Source organism: Chenopodium quinoa, unplaced genomic scaffold (genome assembly GCF_001683475.1).
Source record: "Chenopodium quinoa cultivar QQ74 unplaced genomic scaffold, ASM168347v1, whole genome shotgun sequence".
Taxonomy (NCBI): Eukaryota; Viridiplantae; Streptophyta; class Magnoliopsida; order Caryophyllales; family Amaranthaceae; genus Chenopodium; species Chenopodium quinoa.
Genome location: NW_018742381.1, coordinates 790,937 through 809,388, shown reverse-complemented (window position 1 = coordinate 809,388; position 18,452 = coordinate 790,937). Strand labels below are relative to the sequence as shown.

At 35.2% G+C, this 18,452-nt stretch overlaps 2 protein-coding genes across 2 annotated transcripts; one reads left to right on the top strand and one right to left on the bottom strand.

Annotated features, from left to right (window-relative positions):
- The first annotated feature begins 85 nt into the window (after window positions 1-85).
- On the top strand, window positions 86-5,455 carry LOC110697939 (interaptin-like). Its single transcript, XM_021875346.1, has 5 exons — window positions 86-462; window positions 751-828; window positions 1,427-1,747; window positions 4,534-4,752; window positions 4,967-5,455. Exons 1-5 carry the CDS (start codon window positions 289-291, stop codon window positions 5,132-5,134), a joined length of 960 nt encoding a protein of 319 aa, XP_021731038.1. The 5' UTR covers window positions 86-288; the 3' UTR covers window positions 5,135-5,455.
- Window positions 5,456-5,558: 103 nt separating this feature from the next.
- On the bottom strand, window positions 5,559-6,664 carry LOC110697949. Its single transcript, XM_021875351.1, has 4 exons — window positions 6,578-6,664; window positions 6,185-6,478; window positions 5,849-6,099; window positions 5,559-5,757 (listed from the first exon to the last, which is right to left on the bottom strand). The coding sequence occupies exons 1-4, from the start codon at window positions 6,653-6,655 to the stop codon at window positions 5,649-5,651; spliced, it is 732 nt and encodes a 243-aa protein (XP_021731043.1). The 5' UTR covers window positions 6,656-6,664; the 3' UTR covers window positions 5,559-5,648.
- Between the last annotated feature and the right edge of the window lie 11,788 nt (window positions 6,665-18,452).

Below are 18,452 nucleotides of genomic sequence, written 5' to 3'. Positions count from 1 at the left end.
ACATTTGGTAAAATCGTCAGAAAAAAAAAAAAAAAAAAAAAAAACTCGCAAATTCAACAGAGGGCGTGAGGAATTTTTTTTTTCTTTTTTTTTTAAGGGCAATTCAGTAAAGCGATGGACTGTTTCTGAATCACACTCTTCTTCCTCACTCAATCGCCGGCGGAAGATTCTTCTTCTTCAATCTTCATCCGGCACTCAAATTTCAAATCAACTCGCTCTCACTCACTCGCTCACTCCACTCACTCAGTGACTCACTCACTTCATCCCCACATTTCGAGGAGAGAGAAAATGTACTCAGGAAGAAGAGGACCAGAAGAACAGGACTACGTGGAAATGGATGAGAGGACTTCGGGCAGTTTTAATGGCGACCACCCGAATAATAAATCCGGATTCAGCGATAATTTGGATCGGGTTTTATACAATGATCTTGTTGAAATCGTTCCTCTCGTTCAATCCCTTATCGTAATTTTCTCTCTTCCTCTCTCCTCTTTTTTTTTTTTTTTTTTTTTTTTTCTTCTTCCTCAAATTTTTTATTTTGAATTTTGATTCTTTGAATCCGCGAAATGTGGAAGAAGAGGATGAAATTATTATTATGGGGAAAATTTCGAGATTTTGTCTCGCTTTCTGTGGCAATAGTTCTTCTTCGGTCTCTTTCTTTGATTTGGGATTAATTCATTCTACATTGCCCTAATTTCTGGGAATTTTTTTGTAATTGTGTGAAATTTAATTTGATTTTGATTTAAATTATAGGATCGGAACGCTACCAGCTCATTTACCAGACGGGGTTCCATGATTTATACCAAGACGCCTTCTAGAGATTCCAAGAAGGTAAAATTTTGCATTTTTATGCATATAGGGTGTTGTAATGGGCATTTAAATTGATTCCGGGTTGTTGGTTACCATCCCGAAAACTTAACCTACTAAGGTAGTTAACACCGGCATTAAAATTAAAACTTGTGTAGGATTGTTAATGTTTAACCTGGCATTTGGGGAGGGGGGGGGGGTGGGGGTTATGAAATTGCCAAACGTGCTAAAGCGAGTATGTCAAAAATGTAAATGCAAGGATGATATGATAATTGTGCAATGTATGAAAAATGAATGAAGAATTTGGGATGTTTAATGCATGAGAAAGTAAAGAAATGTATCAACTTTGTTCAAGTTTCGAGCTACATTATTAGTCATTACGAAGTAGATTGATTGCATCTTAGAGAGTCACGTTGCTTGCGTTCACTTTTGATTTATCCAATTGATGTCATTCTGTTGCGTAATTGAAGTGATTAAGGCGTTCAAGCAAGCAAGCATTTTGATTATAAATCTTAAGTATAACCATGGAGTATGGAGTTGATGTGACCCAATTTGTGAAAATGATTGCGAATTTGTGTGCTTTGGACAATTTTTTAAATGGGTTTTATTTTGCTTTCATCAGAATAGTAGGAATGGAGTTAAGTCTAAGCATGCGGACAAAGTACAAGACAAGTATTCTAAGAATGATACAGATGGATCTCCAGATGATCAATCAGTTTCCTCAGCAACTATGGCTGCAGAAAAAGAGGAGTTGAACTCTCTTCGGGAGCAGGTAGAGGATCTACGCCGGCAATTGGCGGAAAAAGATGAACTCTTAAAAGCAGCAGAGAAGTCTAAGAATCAGATTAATTTGATTCAGTCACAAGTAAACGAGTTGAAGCAATTCGCCTCTGAAAAGGATTCTCTGGTTAAGTCAAGTCTATCGCAACTAAATGATGCCAAGGTATTGCTCTGCCTGGTTTTTATTTACTGTGTCTTGATGTCTTTGCTCTTTTCATGTATAAAATTATAGCTATTAGGTATTCTTGCTTTTCTGCATGTTGCTAATAGATTATGCAGCTCTTGTGGACCAGTTGCTTAAAATTATAACATGATGCTACTCTCATAGTTGTGACTGGCATAATTTTAAAATTGCTTGAAGTTTTATAAGGTGTGCAGTTTACCTGGCCCTGCTTGAGCTTACGAGCTGTATACTCTTGGGATTCTCTGAGAACTAATAATGTAGACATTATGAACATATGTGACAAGTAGCCTTGAATCCTTGATGTCTTTGGAAAAGGTTCTATTAGATATCTTTAAGCACCGGGGCAATGGCAGGACTACACTCTTGTCTGTTTCTGTTATCTGTGAAACCGTTGCAGCTTCTCGTATCATTGCCCTTCAAACTCTAGCATAGTCCATGTTAAAATTTTTTGTATCAAGTTTCTTGTCTGTTGCCATTGTACATCACAACCTTTTTATTTGGGTACTGACAGTGTATAGTGTATACTGCATCAATGCATTTACATAGCCCATCTAGACCCATGGTATAATTTCGTGTATTTTAACCTGTATAAACTCACGGAGGGCCATAGTCAGTAGACAGGTGGTCTAGTGGATGGGTCTTTCTTTCTTCCTAACAGAAGACTTCTTATGAATCTTATCATTAACTACATATTGCCAACTGCAAGATTATTTAAAGGGTTTAATTGTCACCAGTTTGCTGGAGTTGGAAGTTTGGGGAATTGTTGGTGTTGTTACATTAGAAGTTAAAGTAATTATTGAATCCTGATGGGGTGAGCCCATTAATGGAAAATTGCGAACATCAGTATAATAGAGGGGGAGGCTGGTGAGGGGTTGTCACATATGAGAAAGCAAGGCAGGTTGGAACATTTGTATCTGAACTTTCAGCTTTTTAATTTGAGAAATGGGCTGTGTTGAAATAGTTTCTTTCTATATTTGTCTTTCAGGCCTACAGCCCGTTCATCTTCTTCTTTTTTTTTTTTTTTTTTTTTCTTGGGGTCATCTCTTGGATGGAAGGAGTTAAGAAGTATATGATGAAGTTGGGTTTGCAGGAACATTTAACATTGGACAGAGTGGGATTTAAGTAGAGGATCATTGTTAATGAGTACAGGAGATAAAATCTTGGTTCATGTAGCTGACTCTATATTTTGGATTAAGGATTCGATTGATGTTATTGTTTAAAGATTTGTTCATCTAGGACTTTATGTAAGTGCAGGTATGAATTGGAATACATAATATGGCGTTGTGGATAGGAAAGGGGTGTTGTTCATAGGATTCACTTCTTTTCTAGTTATAATCTGATCAGAGGACAGGGAGAAGTTACCAGGGCTCTAGAAGGCTAATTCTGAAATAGTGTCTAGTTGGAGTGATTCATATAAAAAAGTATTATAGGAGTCTTGAGACTCTTGACTCTGGTCACTCTTGATTGTTACTGAACTGTTTTTCTGTAGAGATATCTTTGGTCTTTCTTTTGTGAAGGGATGGATAGACAGTGTTTGAACAATGAGTTAATGTTGAAGTTCATGAGGATCTCAAAGCTGAACTTGTCTTATTTGACCATCGAGTGTTGTCCTGAATTTGAACAGTTAATGCTCTTGAGACTTGAGGACACTAGGGATTTAAGCATTTACTTACTGAATGGCTGAATGATGGTTTGTTAATATAATGTCATTAACCCATTTACTAGATTATCCCCGTGCGATGCACGATTGGAATAAATGTTTCTTGTAATTTATGTTCTTTTGTATTACATTATATGAAGATTAAAATTAGATACAAAAGTAATTTACATTTAAGGAAAGTAAAAAAAAATTGAAACCACGATCAAACGCCAAACAAATTAGGTATGTGAAACTATAATTTAGAAGAGAAACTTGGTTAATTGAATTTTATTATGTAGGCACTTATGCATTGAAGTCAAAAGTGTAGATTAAAAATAAATATAAAAAAACCATGATGACATCACACATAGAATTGGAGGGAAAATTTTTAATGGGAGAATGACACGTAGGACAGTTTGAGGGTTGATGATGTCAGCAATGTTTTGTTTTAGTTATTAATAGATAAGAAAAAACATTATCAAGTTGAATCTTAATAGATTCATATTGTTATGAATTTTCAATATCAACTTTGTATGACTTTATTAATACTCAAATTAAAGATATTAATGGCCAAAGTAGTGCATTGGAAACGGTGTAAAATGCAAAAAATGCAAGTGAGTAGAACTTAGGAAATTCTATAGCTTCAATTATGTGTTTCATATATTATCAATTAATCTTCATACTCTATACTGGTAGAATTTATAAAAAAAAAAAAAAAAAAAAAAAAAAAAAAAAAAAAAAAATTAATCTGAGTCTTTTTTGTGGTGCCTCCTCCTTTAATCTTGTGTTGTTTTTCCCCTTTAATCTGAGTCTTTCCCTAGTCTCCTTACCTCTTATTCTTTCTCATACCCTAATTAGAGCCAATTCTCAATTTATAGACTTTAGTTAGAATCACTATTTTTTTTTCCCATTTTTCAGGAATCTTTTTTGTCTTTTCCCTGTTTTCCTTGCCTCTTCCCCTTTCTCTTACCCTTATAGAGCCAATTCTCAATTTATAGACTTCAGTTAGTCACAATGAAAGAGGCTTATTTTACCCATAGTGTTCTGTAAAAGCGTATCTTCAACTTTGCCATATTTTAATGCAATCAATTGTTTTTTTGAATATTGTCTTGTTATTTTTACTCAGATAAAGCTGGCAGACAAACAAGCAGCTGTCGAGAAGTTACAGTGGGAAGCAAAGACATCCAATGAGAAGGCAGAGAGGCTCCAAGAAGAGTTAGATGCCCTGCAATTGCAGATTTCATCATTAATGCATATATTTGAAGGATTGTCAAAGGACGACGCATTCACACCGAGTGAGGATTATGACACTTCACCATACTATGTGGATCAGCTCCCTGACATAGTAAGTCTTCAATCTCCCACAGTAGTACAGTACTAACATATATCCTGTTCTGTCATACTCGTATTTTATAGGTAGATGCTGTAGAATTGAACCCTCAAGATCTAAACAACATCAACTTTATTCAAGCATTTTAGAAGCTGTTTACTAAGACCGAAATTACATGACTTGATCTTAACCCAACCTGATTTACAATTAAATATGTTGATTTCAATAGGACAATGTCGATGAAACTGATCTGCAAAAGATGGAGGAGGCAAGGGAAGCTTATGTTGCAGCGGTTGCTATGGCTAAAGAGAGGCAAGACGAGGAATCACTTCTTGCCGCAGCTAGAGCAAGGTTACATCTTCAGTCGATTGTTTTTAGTGCCAATGCTGAGTCTTAACGCCCAGCCACTACTGTATTATAAAATTATGCAGGCAAGCTTGTGGTGATCACATCTTTATCATGCAAGGCAGTTCATTCATGGAGACTCATTTGACGTCTTCAGGATTTGCTGTCACCATCACAAAATAAGATCAGGCAGCCCTCTTTGTTTGGCTTTTGAACCGCATTGTTTATATGTTTAAAAAGAAAGTAAAGAGGTACGGAGTAGCACTTGTTTGGGAATGACCAATTCTCATGTTTCATCTGTGTGAGAGTTGTTTTTACTGTACGAACTGCGTGCAATGTGAATGGTGAAAAAGTTACTAGATTTGGATTTCAATGTCTCTGATCCCCTGTGGCCCTGTATTGAATTTATTCCTAAGATTTGTTTGCAAAAAATGTACTTCAGTTAAACGAAAGTATCAACACCATGAAGGAGGCACGCACGCTTAATTTTCCAGCGATAATTTCCTAATTTGGGGTGGGAGGTTTTGAGGAAAGGGGAAAAAAAAATGTAAATTTGGGAAATTTTTTCAGAATTTACAGCATCTGAGACACGCTGGGCGAGATTTGTACTTTCTGAACCCTGCCCTCCCTGATCTTGGCCATGTAACTGGACTACCCATCCACGCCCATTCCAATCTGCAAAAACATGACCAACATTCATATTGTCAGCATATTATCAGTAATCAAACCTTGAATTTTCTTCTTTTGAATCTAAAAATTAACTTACACAGGGAATTCAAAAGAGGTTGAGCTGGTATTCGATATATTCGATGTGCTTGATTTAGCAGACTCTGAAGCCAGCTCTTCATTCCCCTCGAGTTGATCGTCTTGATCACCCATAGAATCTGATCCACTGAAGCCACTGGATTGATCAGACTCTATGCTTGACATATCATTATCTCCCTTCAACAGGTCATCAATCCTTATCATAACTCCCATTTTAGATTTCGGACTCAAAAAGATATCTTCCTCATCAATCTGAAAATTGACAGAAACACACAAAAGATATCAATGAAAATGAGCCAAAAAAGTTGAATTCTTGTACGAGAATAGTTGTTCTTACCTCTGTGTTGGGTAACAAACAGTCTCTCCTAAAAGCTAGAAGAGCATTGACATTGTTGCCGTCTTGGTCTATCACGTTCCAGGGGGATGATGAAAGTTCTACTTCAGTGTTATGTTCAATCTGGAACTGCTCTTCATAATCCAATTTACTAGACGCTGTTGATTCAACTGATCCATTTCTGCATTCCATCGATTCAGTCGATTCAATATCATGTACGAATTTGTTATTTTCCAACAAATGATCACTAATATCAGTTCCATTGTGGTGCAGCTTAGGACTCATCTCTTCCTCAGCCTGCAGCCAATCACCAATGTCATCAGATCAGTACAAAACCTGTATTATCGACTAAGGAATAACTTACTCCTAACATGCTTTAAGGGATTCATATCTAACCTCTTTATTTGGTAAGAAACAGTCTCTTCTATATATAAGGCTCAGGTAGTTTACATCCTTGTTCTCGTCACTACACATGCAGGCGAGGTTCCCATGTTCTTCACATTGAAGCTGTTCAAATCCCATTTTCCCATAAAAAAATTAGATCAGTCATCAGACACCCTCTTGTGATTTCATTACTATGACTAGTCTACTACTATGTTAGTGTGAGGATTCTCTTTAGTTATTAGACCATTCAGTCGTTGGAATAAGATCGATTAAGGTTTAAGGGGAAAGGGATTGGAGATTGTACTCCCATACCCCGTTAATTTCTACTGATCAGTAATGAAGAGGAAGTCGTTCCACTATGTTCACGAATCACGCACAAACAATCTGTAAAAAGTTTGATGTAACCTTACCTTTGGACTGTTAGCCATTGGGCTATCCTCTATAACATGAAATGCACCGTCCTCTTCGAAGCAGAAAACAATGTAGTCTTCATCAGCAAAGGGAGGCCAATCAGCTTCCTCTACATCACCTGAACCACTGCTAATAGACAGTGTCGAGCCAATATTAATGCGCCTTTTAAGCTTCCTTGGCTTGAGTTTTGAGAGGAATAGTCTAGGGGTGTTGTTACCACCACTCCTAGCCTCATCCTTCGATATCCAAGTCGTTGATTTGGCTTCCAGTGCTTCTGATTGTCGCGGTGATGATGAGCTTCTAGAAGTGTTAGCCCCTGCCCTTGGTGATGATGATCTTGGTGAAGAGATATATGTAGTAGTGAAAATCTCTCTTTGTGAGGCTGATGATGAAGGGGATGAAACCGGGTTAGTTGGTGTCGTGACTCGAGAGGATGAGGCCGAGGAAGGAAGAGCAACTCTGTTTCTCCGATTCTTCAAATCTTCGTCATTGATATATGAACATTTGCACATCACTGAAAAAAGAAAAGAATGGTAATGCATTCAGAGAAATAATGGACTCTATTTTCACGAGTATATTGACTTGTTGAGGATGAATTTACAGAATCTATCATCAATATTTTTGCTGTCTTTTCTTTCTTTGCCTTAGCTTTGAGTTGTGGGTGGCATGTTTAGAATAATGGTGTTCATAATTTCAGTTGAATTCTATTTAAAGATTGTTTAAATGAATTATAACGTATTCATCAGAATAATTAAAAGTATAATTCCTTTTAAATAATGAGGTAGAAAAATGGTTGAGGACCATAATAGTAGACTATTAAAACCCATGATGACTAAATCTTAAGTATACTATGCATTATAAAATTCCACTTTCAAAATAAACTAATACGGAGTACTTTCTCTACCGTTTACGACAATTTTCTATATATAATCCAGTTGTACTTTGTGTTTGGTACAACGACCAAGTATATTTTTATATCCATGTGTTTGTACCTTGTAAGCATATGGGCTTAAATATTGTACGAGTGAAAACTCTTGCCCTTTACGACTTTATTTACATACTGTACTAAAACTATGATTTCGTAGATGAAAACGAAAGTGGATAGAACATAAACGAATGGAAGTATTACGATCATATAATGCGAAAATGGAAAAGAAACTTGAAAGCCCATACCTTTGCCTTGCAACTTTGCTAACTTCTTGATCATCCAATGTTTGCACATTATTATTCATCATTCATTGGTTTGGTGCAATGTTAAAGAGGAAGAAAACAAAAAGTGAATATATGAAATGGGCTTTGATTCAAACGGTAAAATCGCGTGATTAAGAGGGCATGAATATTTGAATTTAAATACAAATTCATATAATTATTAGGTTTTAATAGCTAATAAAATGTGTGCTTTTATATGGCCTCCATCATTAGTGGGTTAAGATCTTAATTGGTAAGGAAAGAGCAAATCAAGGACTTAAATAAATGATTAGTATGACATGAACATGAATTTGAAAAATCACCCACTTTGAAAATTATTTGTGATTACATAATTACTTACTGACACCTTACAATATATTGTTTTTTTTTTTTAGATACAATATATTGATTTTTTTTAATGAAATAGCACAACCTAAGAACTTAAAAACCCTTAACTCTCGATCAAATTAATTAACCATAAACTTCTGTCACTTTTAATAAGTTTCAACATTGTTTAGAAATATTCCACGTGTTAAGACGAGTAGATTCTAAATTTTTAAATTATGTCGATTATTCATAAAGAATGAATTATGACCCTCGCGTAGCTACAGGGATATTGTATCCTCATCTACACGAGGGGCACAACTTGTTCTGGGATCCTGTGTTTCAAACAAATTGGAGTTTTAACGCTTATGATATACGTCTACGTCCACCACGAAGACGAGCACGACGACGAAGGAGATCAGCTTCTTTGGGATCACCTTGGATAGATTTCACCACTATGCACAATCTTACATCAAGTGACATTATTCGCTTCTAGGTAGGAGCCGATATTAATGGTAATAAGTTTAATATTATTACCTACGATTGTGTTAATTCACGCCCCCACCGTCCACACATTCCACGTGGAACATCTGCCGGTATAAGTACTAAGTAGTGGTTTAGTCCGTCCTAATATATATATATATATATATATATATATATAATATTTCCTTCGTTATTTTTAGTTGACACGTTTCTTTAGTCACGTTTGTCAATGACTCCCAAATTCAACCATTAATATCTTTAATTACCGATAGTTAAAATTCCACATGACTATATTTTTTATTACGTATTAATCACAAAACACGCTTATAAAGAAAAAAGTGTAAGTAGTGCTAAAATAAAAAACATGACAACTATAAAAAAAAACATAGGACAAATAATTCATAAAAATCCAAATCATAACGAAATGATTCTTGTTGATAATTATATTCCTTCCCCTTGGCATGATGCCAACAACGATTCTATAGTATGTAACTAAAAAACAAATCCAATCATTGCACAGAAATAACGACTTGAGATTACAATAATAAACAGGTCTTTAGCTAAAATATAATTACAATTTTGGAACGAAACTTGGTATTATGTGATGTGAGCTCCTATTTCATTATTCTATGGTAATGCTTGAAGGTGTCAAAATCAGACCCGACACGATCCGACTCAAAATAAAAAAGAAATAAAAAAAACTCGATTTAGATTTTGACTCACATTGATACAATAATATAACTTTGAAATACATCGGATTTGACTTAAGCACTCGAATTATTGACACCTCTAGGTAATTGTGCCTCTAGTTTGCACAACTACTACGTATATGAAATATGATGCTTTATGCAATAGAGTATAAAGGACTATCAATTGCGTATATTTTGAGCTTGAAATGAGGTTGACCACGAAGACTTTCCTTTTAATACATGAAAAAAAAAAAAAAATTATTAGCAATAATTCACAAGTGTTTGAAAAAATTGACTTGGAAAATTAAAAAGGAATTCTTATTCATAGATACATAACAGAAGTAACTAGTCCTAACATAATTAATCTTATCCATTCCCCTTAACTGCTCTTCATCCCACATTACCTTTTCGTGCCTACTTGTACTCTATTTTTTTTTTTTTCCTTATATGATTAACCGCAATGTGCTCTAATATAAATGGGTAAGAATGGACCCTATTTTCAAATTTAAAGGTTACTAAATATCTTCTAGACATCTCTATCTTTATGCTTTTCTTTCAACAATATTAATGCCTAATATCAATTTATAATACTTATATCTTATCTATTGTTACGTATTGCAGTTAATACTGATCAAGTAGTGGTTAACCACCATAACCAGATAAACCTGGTTTCCACACTTGGTTCGTACAACTAATTCGCAAAGGTTAACTTTGCTCAACTATACGTATGTACCTACCATTGATTACGCCGGTTATAGAATCGTCAATTAATTTTTCCAAAAAAGCTTGAGGGTCGCTAATTTGAACAAGCTTTGCGCACTGGTTGTGGGATCCAATTATGAAATATAAACGGTATTTTTATGCTTATGCTACACGTCAACCAATACGAGGGAGATCAGCTTATTTGAGACTAGGTTAAAATCCCGTGCAATGCACAGTTGTTCAATATTATTGACAATAATATTACAAAATATAAAGTATATAAAAGATATTCAGAAATATTTTATTTGGATATATATGGAATATGATTGTCAAAGTGGAAAAAAAAAAATCATAAAGTATAAATAATTTACTTAAAGATTTTGCAAAAAAAAAAAAAAAAAAAAAAAAAAAGAGAAGCGAAAAAGGTGGGAAAATTTATTACAAGGTAATGACAAGTGTCATGGAAGGATTTACTTTTAGTATAAGTTAATAGATTTCCGTGGACAGAGGCGAATCTAGTATTTTATATAAGTGGGTTAAAATTAAATCAAATTAAATAAATTATATTATAACTATTTATAAATTAACAAATTACATAAAACTACGTGTATACTATATTGGATCTTATTGACACATATAATTATTGGTATTGATAGATTAATCATAATTTTATATAACTTTTCTAATAAATCTAATATCATATCACTAATATATAAAGTCGGTCTCGTAGCTAGACCACGAGACATCGACACTTGGCATTCCAGTTTTTCGCCAAGTATCAAGCCAGGTGACAAATAGATATTTTGTGACAAATAGGATACTAAGTAAGCGAGTTTTGGATAGACTTTTTTAAGATAAAATATTGTATAGTGTTTTTTATCAATATACTTCTAATATTTCATATATGCAAAATTAATTATAACTTTTAATAAGTATTTTATAACTCAATACTATTTCCACCATAAAATTCATTTTTAAAGTTCTTTAAAATGAGATTAATTTATAATATATTTTAATAAAAAATAGAAAATCAGTAAAAATAAGTTTTAATCAGAAAAAATAAATTTAGTTTGGTAAAAATACTTTCAGTCCGTTAGAAATAATTTTAGGGCAATAAAAAAAAATCAAGTTAATAATAACATAGATATCTATTTACAAATAAGTACAGTATTGTATAAATAAGCGATATGATATCGTATGTCTAAATATTTTACATCATCAAAAGGATTATATGATCGTATTTAACATTCAAGCTACAAAGCTTAGGACAATCCGGTCATAGCTCGGGCACAAAACTAGTATATGTATAAAGGGGAGTTTTTTCCTGATTTTTTAGAGTGCCACTTAGGATTTTATTTTTAAAAAAATTATTAGAGCGCCACTTAGAATTAATATTTTAAAAACGGTACAATCAGATTATGCCACGTAAGATTAGTTTTTTTAAAGCGCTACGTAGGATTATAACAAAAAAGCGCCACGTAGGCTTAATAATTTTAAAACGCTACAATAGGATTATGCCACGTAAAATTAATTTTAGAGCGTCACAAAGTAAAATCTTATATTTTAGCTAATGAAAAAAAATAATTGCAATTTATTTTTGATCAAAATTTATATTAATTATGAAAATAAAATCAGCGCGTTTTTTGTGTGGCTGGTTATATCGCGTGGCCAGATGAGACACACATAAACATTGACCGAATAACCCCTGATCGATTGAGTAACCCTTGGTCAACCAAGTAATTCCGACCACACGGTGTGACCAGCCACATACGAAACTTTGTTAAATAAAATATTATTTATTTATATTACGAATTTCATCTAAATATGAGAAAAAAATATTAATAATTCATTTTATAATAAAAAAATCAAGTAGTAACCAAGCGAATATCACAAAGTTTGTTAGATAAATATATATTTAGTAAAATATTTTATTTGAAAAATACAAACAAACCATGCATCGCACGGGTTTCATATAGTAATTTAATGTTAAATAACTTATTATTTCTTAATCTTTCAAATTTTTGTAACAAGTATTTGTTTTACAAATATAAGCGGAATTAATTGACCCCATTACCTTAAACATAGTTCCGCCCTGTCCGTGGGGGGCAATTCGTTTGCACAGTCGTGTGACATTGTTGTTTTCGGGTTGGAGTCGATGTTAATGGTAATGAGTTCAATGTTGTTACCTTTGATCGTATTAATTCACAGCACAACGTTACAGACATCAAAGAGTAGTGGCGTATTCCTAATTAATGGTATGATGTAGGGTGTACTAAATACAGGTTAATTTTGTCTAAATGCAGAATTAATTAAAATTATAAAAATTTTATGCTTCCAATTTTGTCCTTGTTTATTCGAAACTTTTCCCATCTTTATCACTCTTAAAATTTAATTTTGTAGCTATATTAATATACTCGTATTAATATATTATAACGTATTCAACGCCTTTTTTGAGTATGTACTTCGTATACTTGTATTATAGGTGATATTTCATTTTCGCATTTTATATTAAATAGTTGACAAGTCGTATTGATAACCATATTAAGGGAATACTTTTATGCTTGGTATACAATTCTGGTGATTATTCATTAGTATCAATTGTTTTTTATGGGGGTAATGCATGACTATTTACACTTTTGGGGTAGATGACTACCGGATAAAATTGTCGGGGGTAATGCACAACTACCGATTACATTTTCCGAGGGTAACCGATGACTACCGGATGTAATTTCCAGGGGTAGCTAATAGTTGCCATTTACAATTTCCAAAGGTTTTCATACTTTCAAGGTCTTACAATACTTGTCGGTTTTTGTTGATAAGGTAGGATTATCTTGATACACTTTTCTTAGATCATTACTGTAATTCCAAAATGGATAGTCAAAACCTTCGTCAATTTGGGACAATAAGTTACATACGTTTTTATTTTTATTTTGTTATTACTTACAATCATCAAATGACAATTTTGTTCATCGCAGTTAAGAGCATACCAACCATACGGTGGGGCATGTTAAGTAAAGTTAGCTGGCACTCGATAATTTTTCTTATGCTTGCTTTCCTCCAACGAGTCCCACATTGCTCTCTTTGCCTCATCATATTGCACTTGCAAGAAGGCCATAAAATCTATTGGAATTTCATCTCTACGATTAAACGTAAAGCAATTCCTCCATCTCCAGATCCACCAAACCGTAATTCCAAAATACATCGTCCAAGACTCACCATCCTCCATGCCATCATCTTTTGCATTTACAGTGATCCAGTCTTTAAGTGAACCTTGATAAAAGCTTTGCATGATAGAGGGATCAACTGTCTTGTTCCAACCAACCCAAGCAGTAGGGCAATCACGAATGATGTGTAGAGTGCTCTCCTCTGCTGCCCCGCAAATATAGCATCGTGGAGTATCAGTTAGCTTTTGTTTAAAATGATTCAAGTTCCTCATGATCCTATCATGGTAAGCAAGCCAGAGAAAGGCTCTTATTTGCTGTTTTACCGGTGCACTGCAGACCGCCTCCCAGCATTCTTCATCAAGTGTGTTTGTCTCGTGCCTCATTATACTGAGGACAAATTTTATTGAAAACATCCCCTTATCTCCCGCATTCCAGTAAACTAAATCCCCAATGTTGGGATCAACTCTTACTTCATAACTCTGAATTTTCTTGAAGACTGTTTGATCAAGATACGGGGAAAATATGTTCCATCTCCATCCTACCCCTTCTTCCCACATTTCCTGAACAGTTGCCCCCGCTATCTCCATAGGAAGAGGCTGCATTAATAAGTTGCTTAATGGCTCGTCCGTAACCCATTTATGGTCCCAAAATAGAGTTTTCAACCATTCCCTATAGCAACTTTAATTCCTTCCTTCAAGGTCTTAACATTCTCAGTAATTCCACTCCAAACATTATATTAGACATTCTGGCTTTAGGCTCGAACATATCCACATCACAAAGACCTTTACAATATTTAGCTCTTAGTACACGAGACCATAGAGCATTCAGTTCCGATAGCATTCTCCAACCTAACGTCGCATTCGCTTGCTTAGTCGAATAAATGCCAATTCCCTCTTTTTCCTTAGGTTTTTGAAGCAACTCCAAGGAAAGAAGGTGAACCCCACGTTTTTCCTCACTTCCTCCCCAAATAAATTTTCGGGTTTTCTTATCACATGTGGCTCTTGGGATCTTAGCCGTCTGCATAGAGTAAAGGGCCATAGTTGACAAAGTGGACTTCGCAAGTGTCATTCTCCCTGCTAATGAAAAATACTTAGTCTTCCACCCCGCCAATCTTCTATCAATCTTTTCACATAAGTGACTGAAAGTTGCCTTTGTTACCCTACTCGTGAATGTGTGCATCCCCAAGTACATACCAAGATCATCCGTCGCTTCCATTTGGAGTGCAGAGCTGACTGAATTTCGTGTATAACTTTCATCAACATTTGCCGAGAAATACACCCTTGATTTAGCAAGACTCACTTTTTGCCCCAAAGCTCGACAAAACCTCCCTAAACAATAATGAACAATCGCTGCTTGATCCTCACCGGCCTCCGCAAAAAGGATGATATCATCCGCAAAGTATAAATTTGATAAGGCCGAACCATCCCTGCTTGCTCTAATTGGCTTCCTCTTTAATTCACAATGGCCTCCTCAATGGTTTGATAAAATCTCTCCATGCACATAACAAATAAATATGGTAAGAGAGGATCGCCTTGACGTATGCCTTTACTAGGTTTGAAACTCTGTGAGGGTTCACCATTCCAAAGTACTTGAAGTGAAGCTGAAGTAATGCACTCCATTATTACTTCTATAATTAAAATCGAGAGATTCATTTGCACTATCGTGTCTCGAATGAACAACCATCTTAGCCTATCATAGGCTTTTTCAAAATCGATTTTAATCGCCATATAACCCTTTGTCCCTTGCTTCCGCTTCATAGTGAGAATCACCTCTTGAACAATCACTATATTATCCGTTATTTGGCGACCCGGAACAAAGCTAGCTTGAGTGTTAGAAATCAAACGAGGAAGGATTGGCTTATGACGATTCACAGTAACTTTCGTCACAACTTTATATGCCACATTAGACAATCCAATAGGACGAAATTGGGATGCTAATTCAGGGTGATCAATTTTCGGTATTAAGGAAATAAGTGTGTCATTGAGACGATCAGGAATTCCATTTCCTTCTAAAATCGGTATGATGGTCTTGTAGACTATGCTAGCAACGACTTCCCAAATTTTTTGATAAAAAAGAGCTTGGAATCCGTCCGGACTCGGGGCCTTCAAGGCACTCATTTCCTTAATGACTGAATCTATCTCCAAAGTTGAATGTGGTCGAACTAAACAGCTCCAATCTTGCGGGCTAAGTTATGGAAATACATTATGAGGTACGTCAAACACAGTTGGACCCCCTTCTCTTGAAAATATTTTTGAAAAATATTGCACTATATGGTTTTGAATTTCCAGTTTATTTGCAAGCTATTCATCTTCATCATTTTTTATCGCCACAATTTAATTTTTCCATCTCCTCACAATCGTACTAAGATGGAAGAAAGTTGTATTGCGATCTCCGTTTTTCAACCAATCAACGAGAGATTTAATACCAAATCAGCTCTTCACGATCTAGGACTTCGTCTAGCTCTCTTCTTAGTCTCGCCTTCAGCTTGATGAGTCCTCTGTCCGCACACTCTGCTAATTTTTTTTGTACACCACCAATGCATGCCAGAAGGATTTTTTTCTGATTGAAAACATTGCCAAAAACATCACGGTTCCAACCTTGCAAATCCGATGATAATTTACCTAGTGCAGGTATTAGATCATCCTCCTTTTTCCAATTTCTCGCCACAACCTCTTTGAAATTTCCAGGGATAAGCCATCAAAAGGGGCAATGTAAGGATTGCATAGGAATAAAACTGTTTGGTGAAATAAAAATAGGGTAGTGATCCGAGTGTACAGCTGGCAAGTGTTTCATTTTGGTTTGTTCAAATCTGAGGGCCTATTGATCGTTACATAGTGCTCTATCCAATCTCACACTTTTCCTTGTCTAATTGTTATTGTCCCTAGACCATGTATGAGCAACACCCGTAGATTCAACCTCTAACAAATCCATATCATCAATCCAACTATTAAACAAAGCTGATCGTCGAGTAGTTTCCCTACAAGAAGAATTTCGTTCTAAAGGACATTGGGTCTCATTAAAATCCCCTGCTATGAGCCACGGTTTATTATGAACTTGCGCAAATTGCTTTAATTCTTCCCATAATTCTGTCCTCTTAGCAGGATCAGGACTCACATACACTGCTTTGAAATACCACGGAATAGCACCATTATGTGTCACATCCTTGGTAAATATATTGCTTGTGTTTATGGATTGGGCTTATTGTCCCTACATCTGGTCTCCAATACGCCCATATACCTCCACTAAACTCGTCTGCATCCAGTCGAACGTGACTCGAGTAGCCAATGATGTTAGCTATTTTCTCTACTTGCTCTCCACCCATATGGGTTTCAACCAAGACCAAAACATTAGGCTGGTTAGTGCGAACTAAATCCTTCAAAATAGTAATAAAATTCCGATTTCCAACTCCTTGTACGTTCCATACTAGACAAGTCACGAGGAGTGAATCAGGTGCTACTAAATTAGGGATGCTATCTTCCATAAAAACGGGTATGTTTTGAAGAGTGGACATATAAGCTTGGCTTATGATTCTCAATAAGAGTTAAAATTCATTGGGTATTCCCAACATCATCACTAATTCTGGCGGGTTCGACACCGGTGGCATCCAAGACTCGACCCTTAATTCCAACACGTGGATCAGGGGGTTCACTATCACAACTTAAGGTTGTTCCATCTCTCGTTTTTTTTTACTAGCATCCACGATCCAAAATCCTCCGTTTCCTCTGGTTTTAGACCTTGATTAAACAGGGGATTTTCATTCACTATCATTGTCACTTCATTATCTCCATCCTAATTAGGCTTACATTCATCTTCCACATGTCTGAGCTTCCCACATTTGAAACAGACCATACGAATTCCTTCGTATTGCACCCTCCAGATTCTACCTTTCAACCAAAACTTAGATAGAAGAGGCTTGCTAGGATCTGGTGGTTTGACAGCCTCACTAGGGTTTTGTTCAGGTTCTCCCATGGTGCTTTTTTGGTGGTTCAGATCCACCTCTATCATTTCTTCCGCTCGATTTTCTTCATTATTGAAGATGAATTGTGTAATTTTTCGCTTGGGTTTCTTATTTGAACGAGCTAATTGGTTATTTTCCTCAATCGATTTTACAGATTATTCATGATTATTCGTATAACCATGTTACAACCTTTGCAGCAAGTTTTGGCTATTGTTCTGCATTTAGACCAGAGGTATTGGCTCTCGTCCGTGGCCTTGAGTTAGCAAAGAATCTGCACATATTACAACTGGAGGTTCAAATGGATAACTTGTCGTGTGTTCAAGCTTTACACAAGCCAGAAGTTCCAAGAGGCGAGAATATTCATGACATAAAATATTGCCGACAGATGATTGAAGAAGCGCATTGGGAAGTCAAAGTCGTCCAATTTATAGAGAAGGGAACTAAGCGGTGGATTGGTTGGCCAACCGCGGAGTCACTCAGGGCTCTCAACCTGATGTAATGAATAGTATTCCAGTAGATCCTAGCCGCATTTTAGAGGAGGATATTAGAGGGGTTGCTATTCCTCGACTTGTCCCTCCTAATTAGCTGGGGGTTTAGTTTATTAATGTTTGTTTCTTTCGGTTTCTTTTCTTTTCTTGTTGGAACTCCTTTCCAAATTTGGAAAAAATAAAAAATAAAAAATTCAAATGACAATTTTCTCCAGAACCTAACATTTATACAAATATTAACCCATTAGGTTATCCCCGTGCAATGCACGATTATAAGTAATCTTTCTTGTAATTTATGTTCTGTTACATTATATTGTATATAAAGGTTATAATTAGATATAAAAATAATTTACATTTAAGGATATATATGAACCACATTATTTACAATTAATAATTGAAATAGTCAAAAGAAAATTATTTAAGAAATGCATATTAATGAAATCTGAAGAAAAAAAATAAGTAGTATATAATTAGCACCAA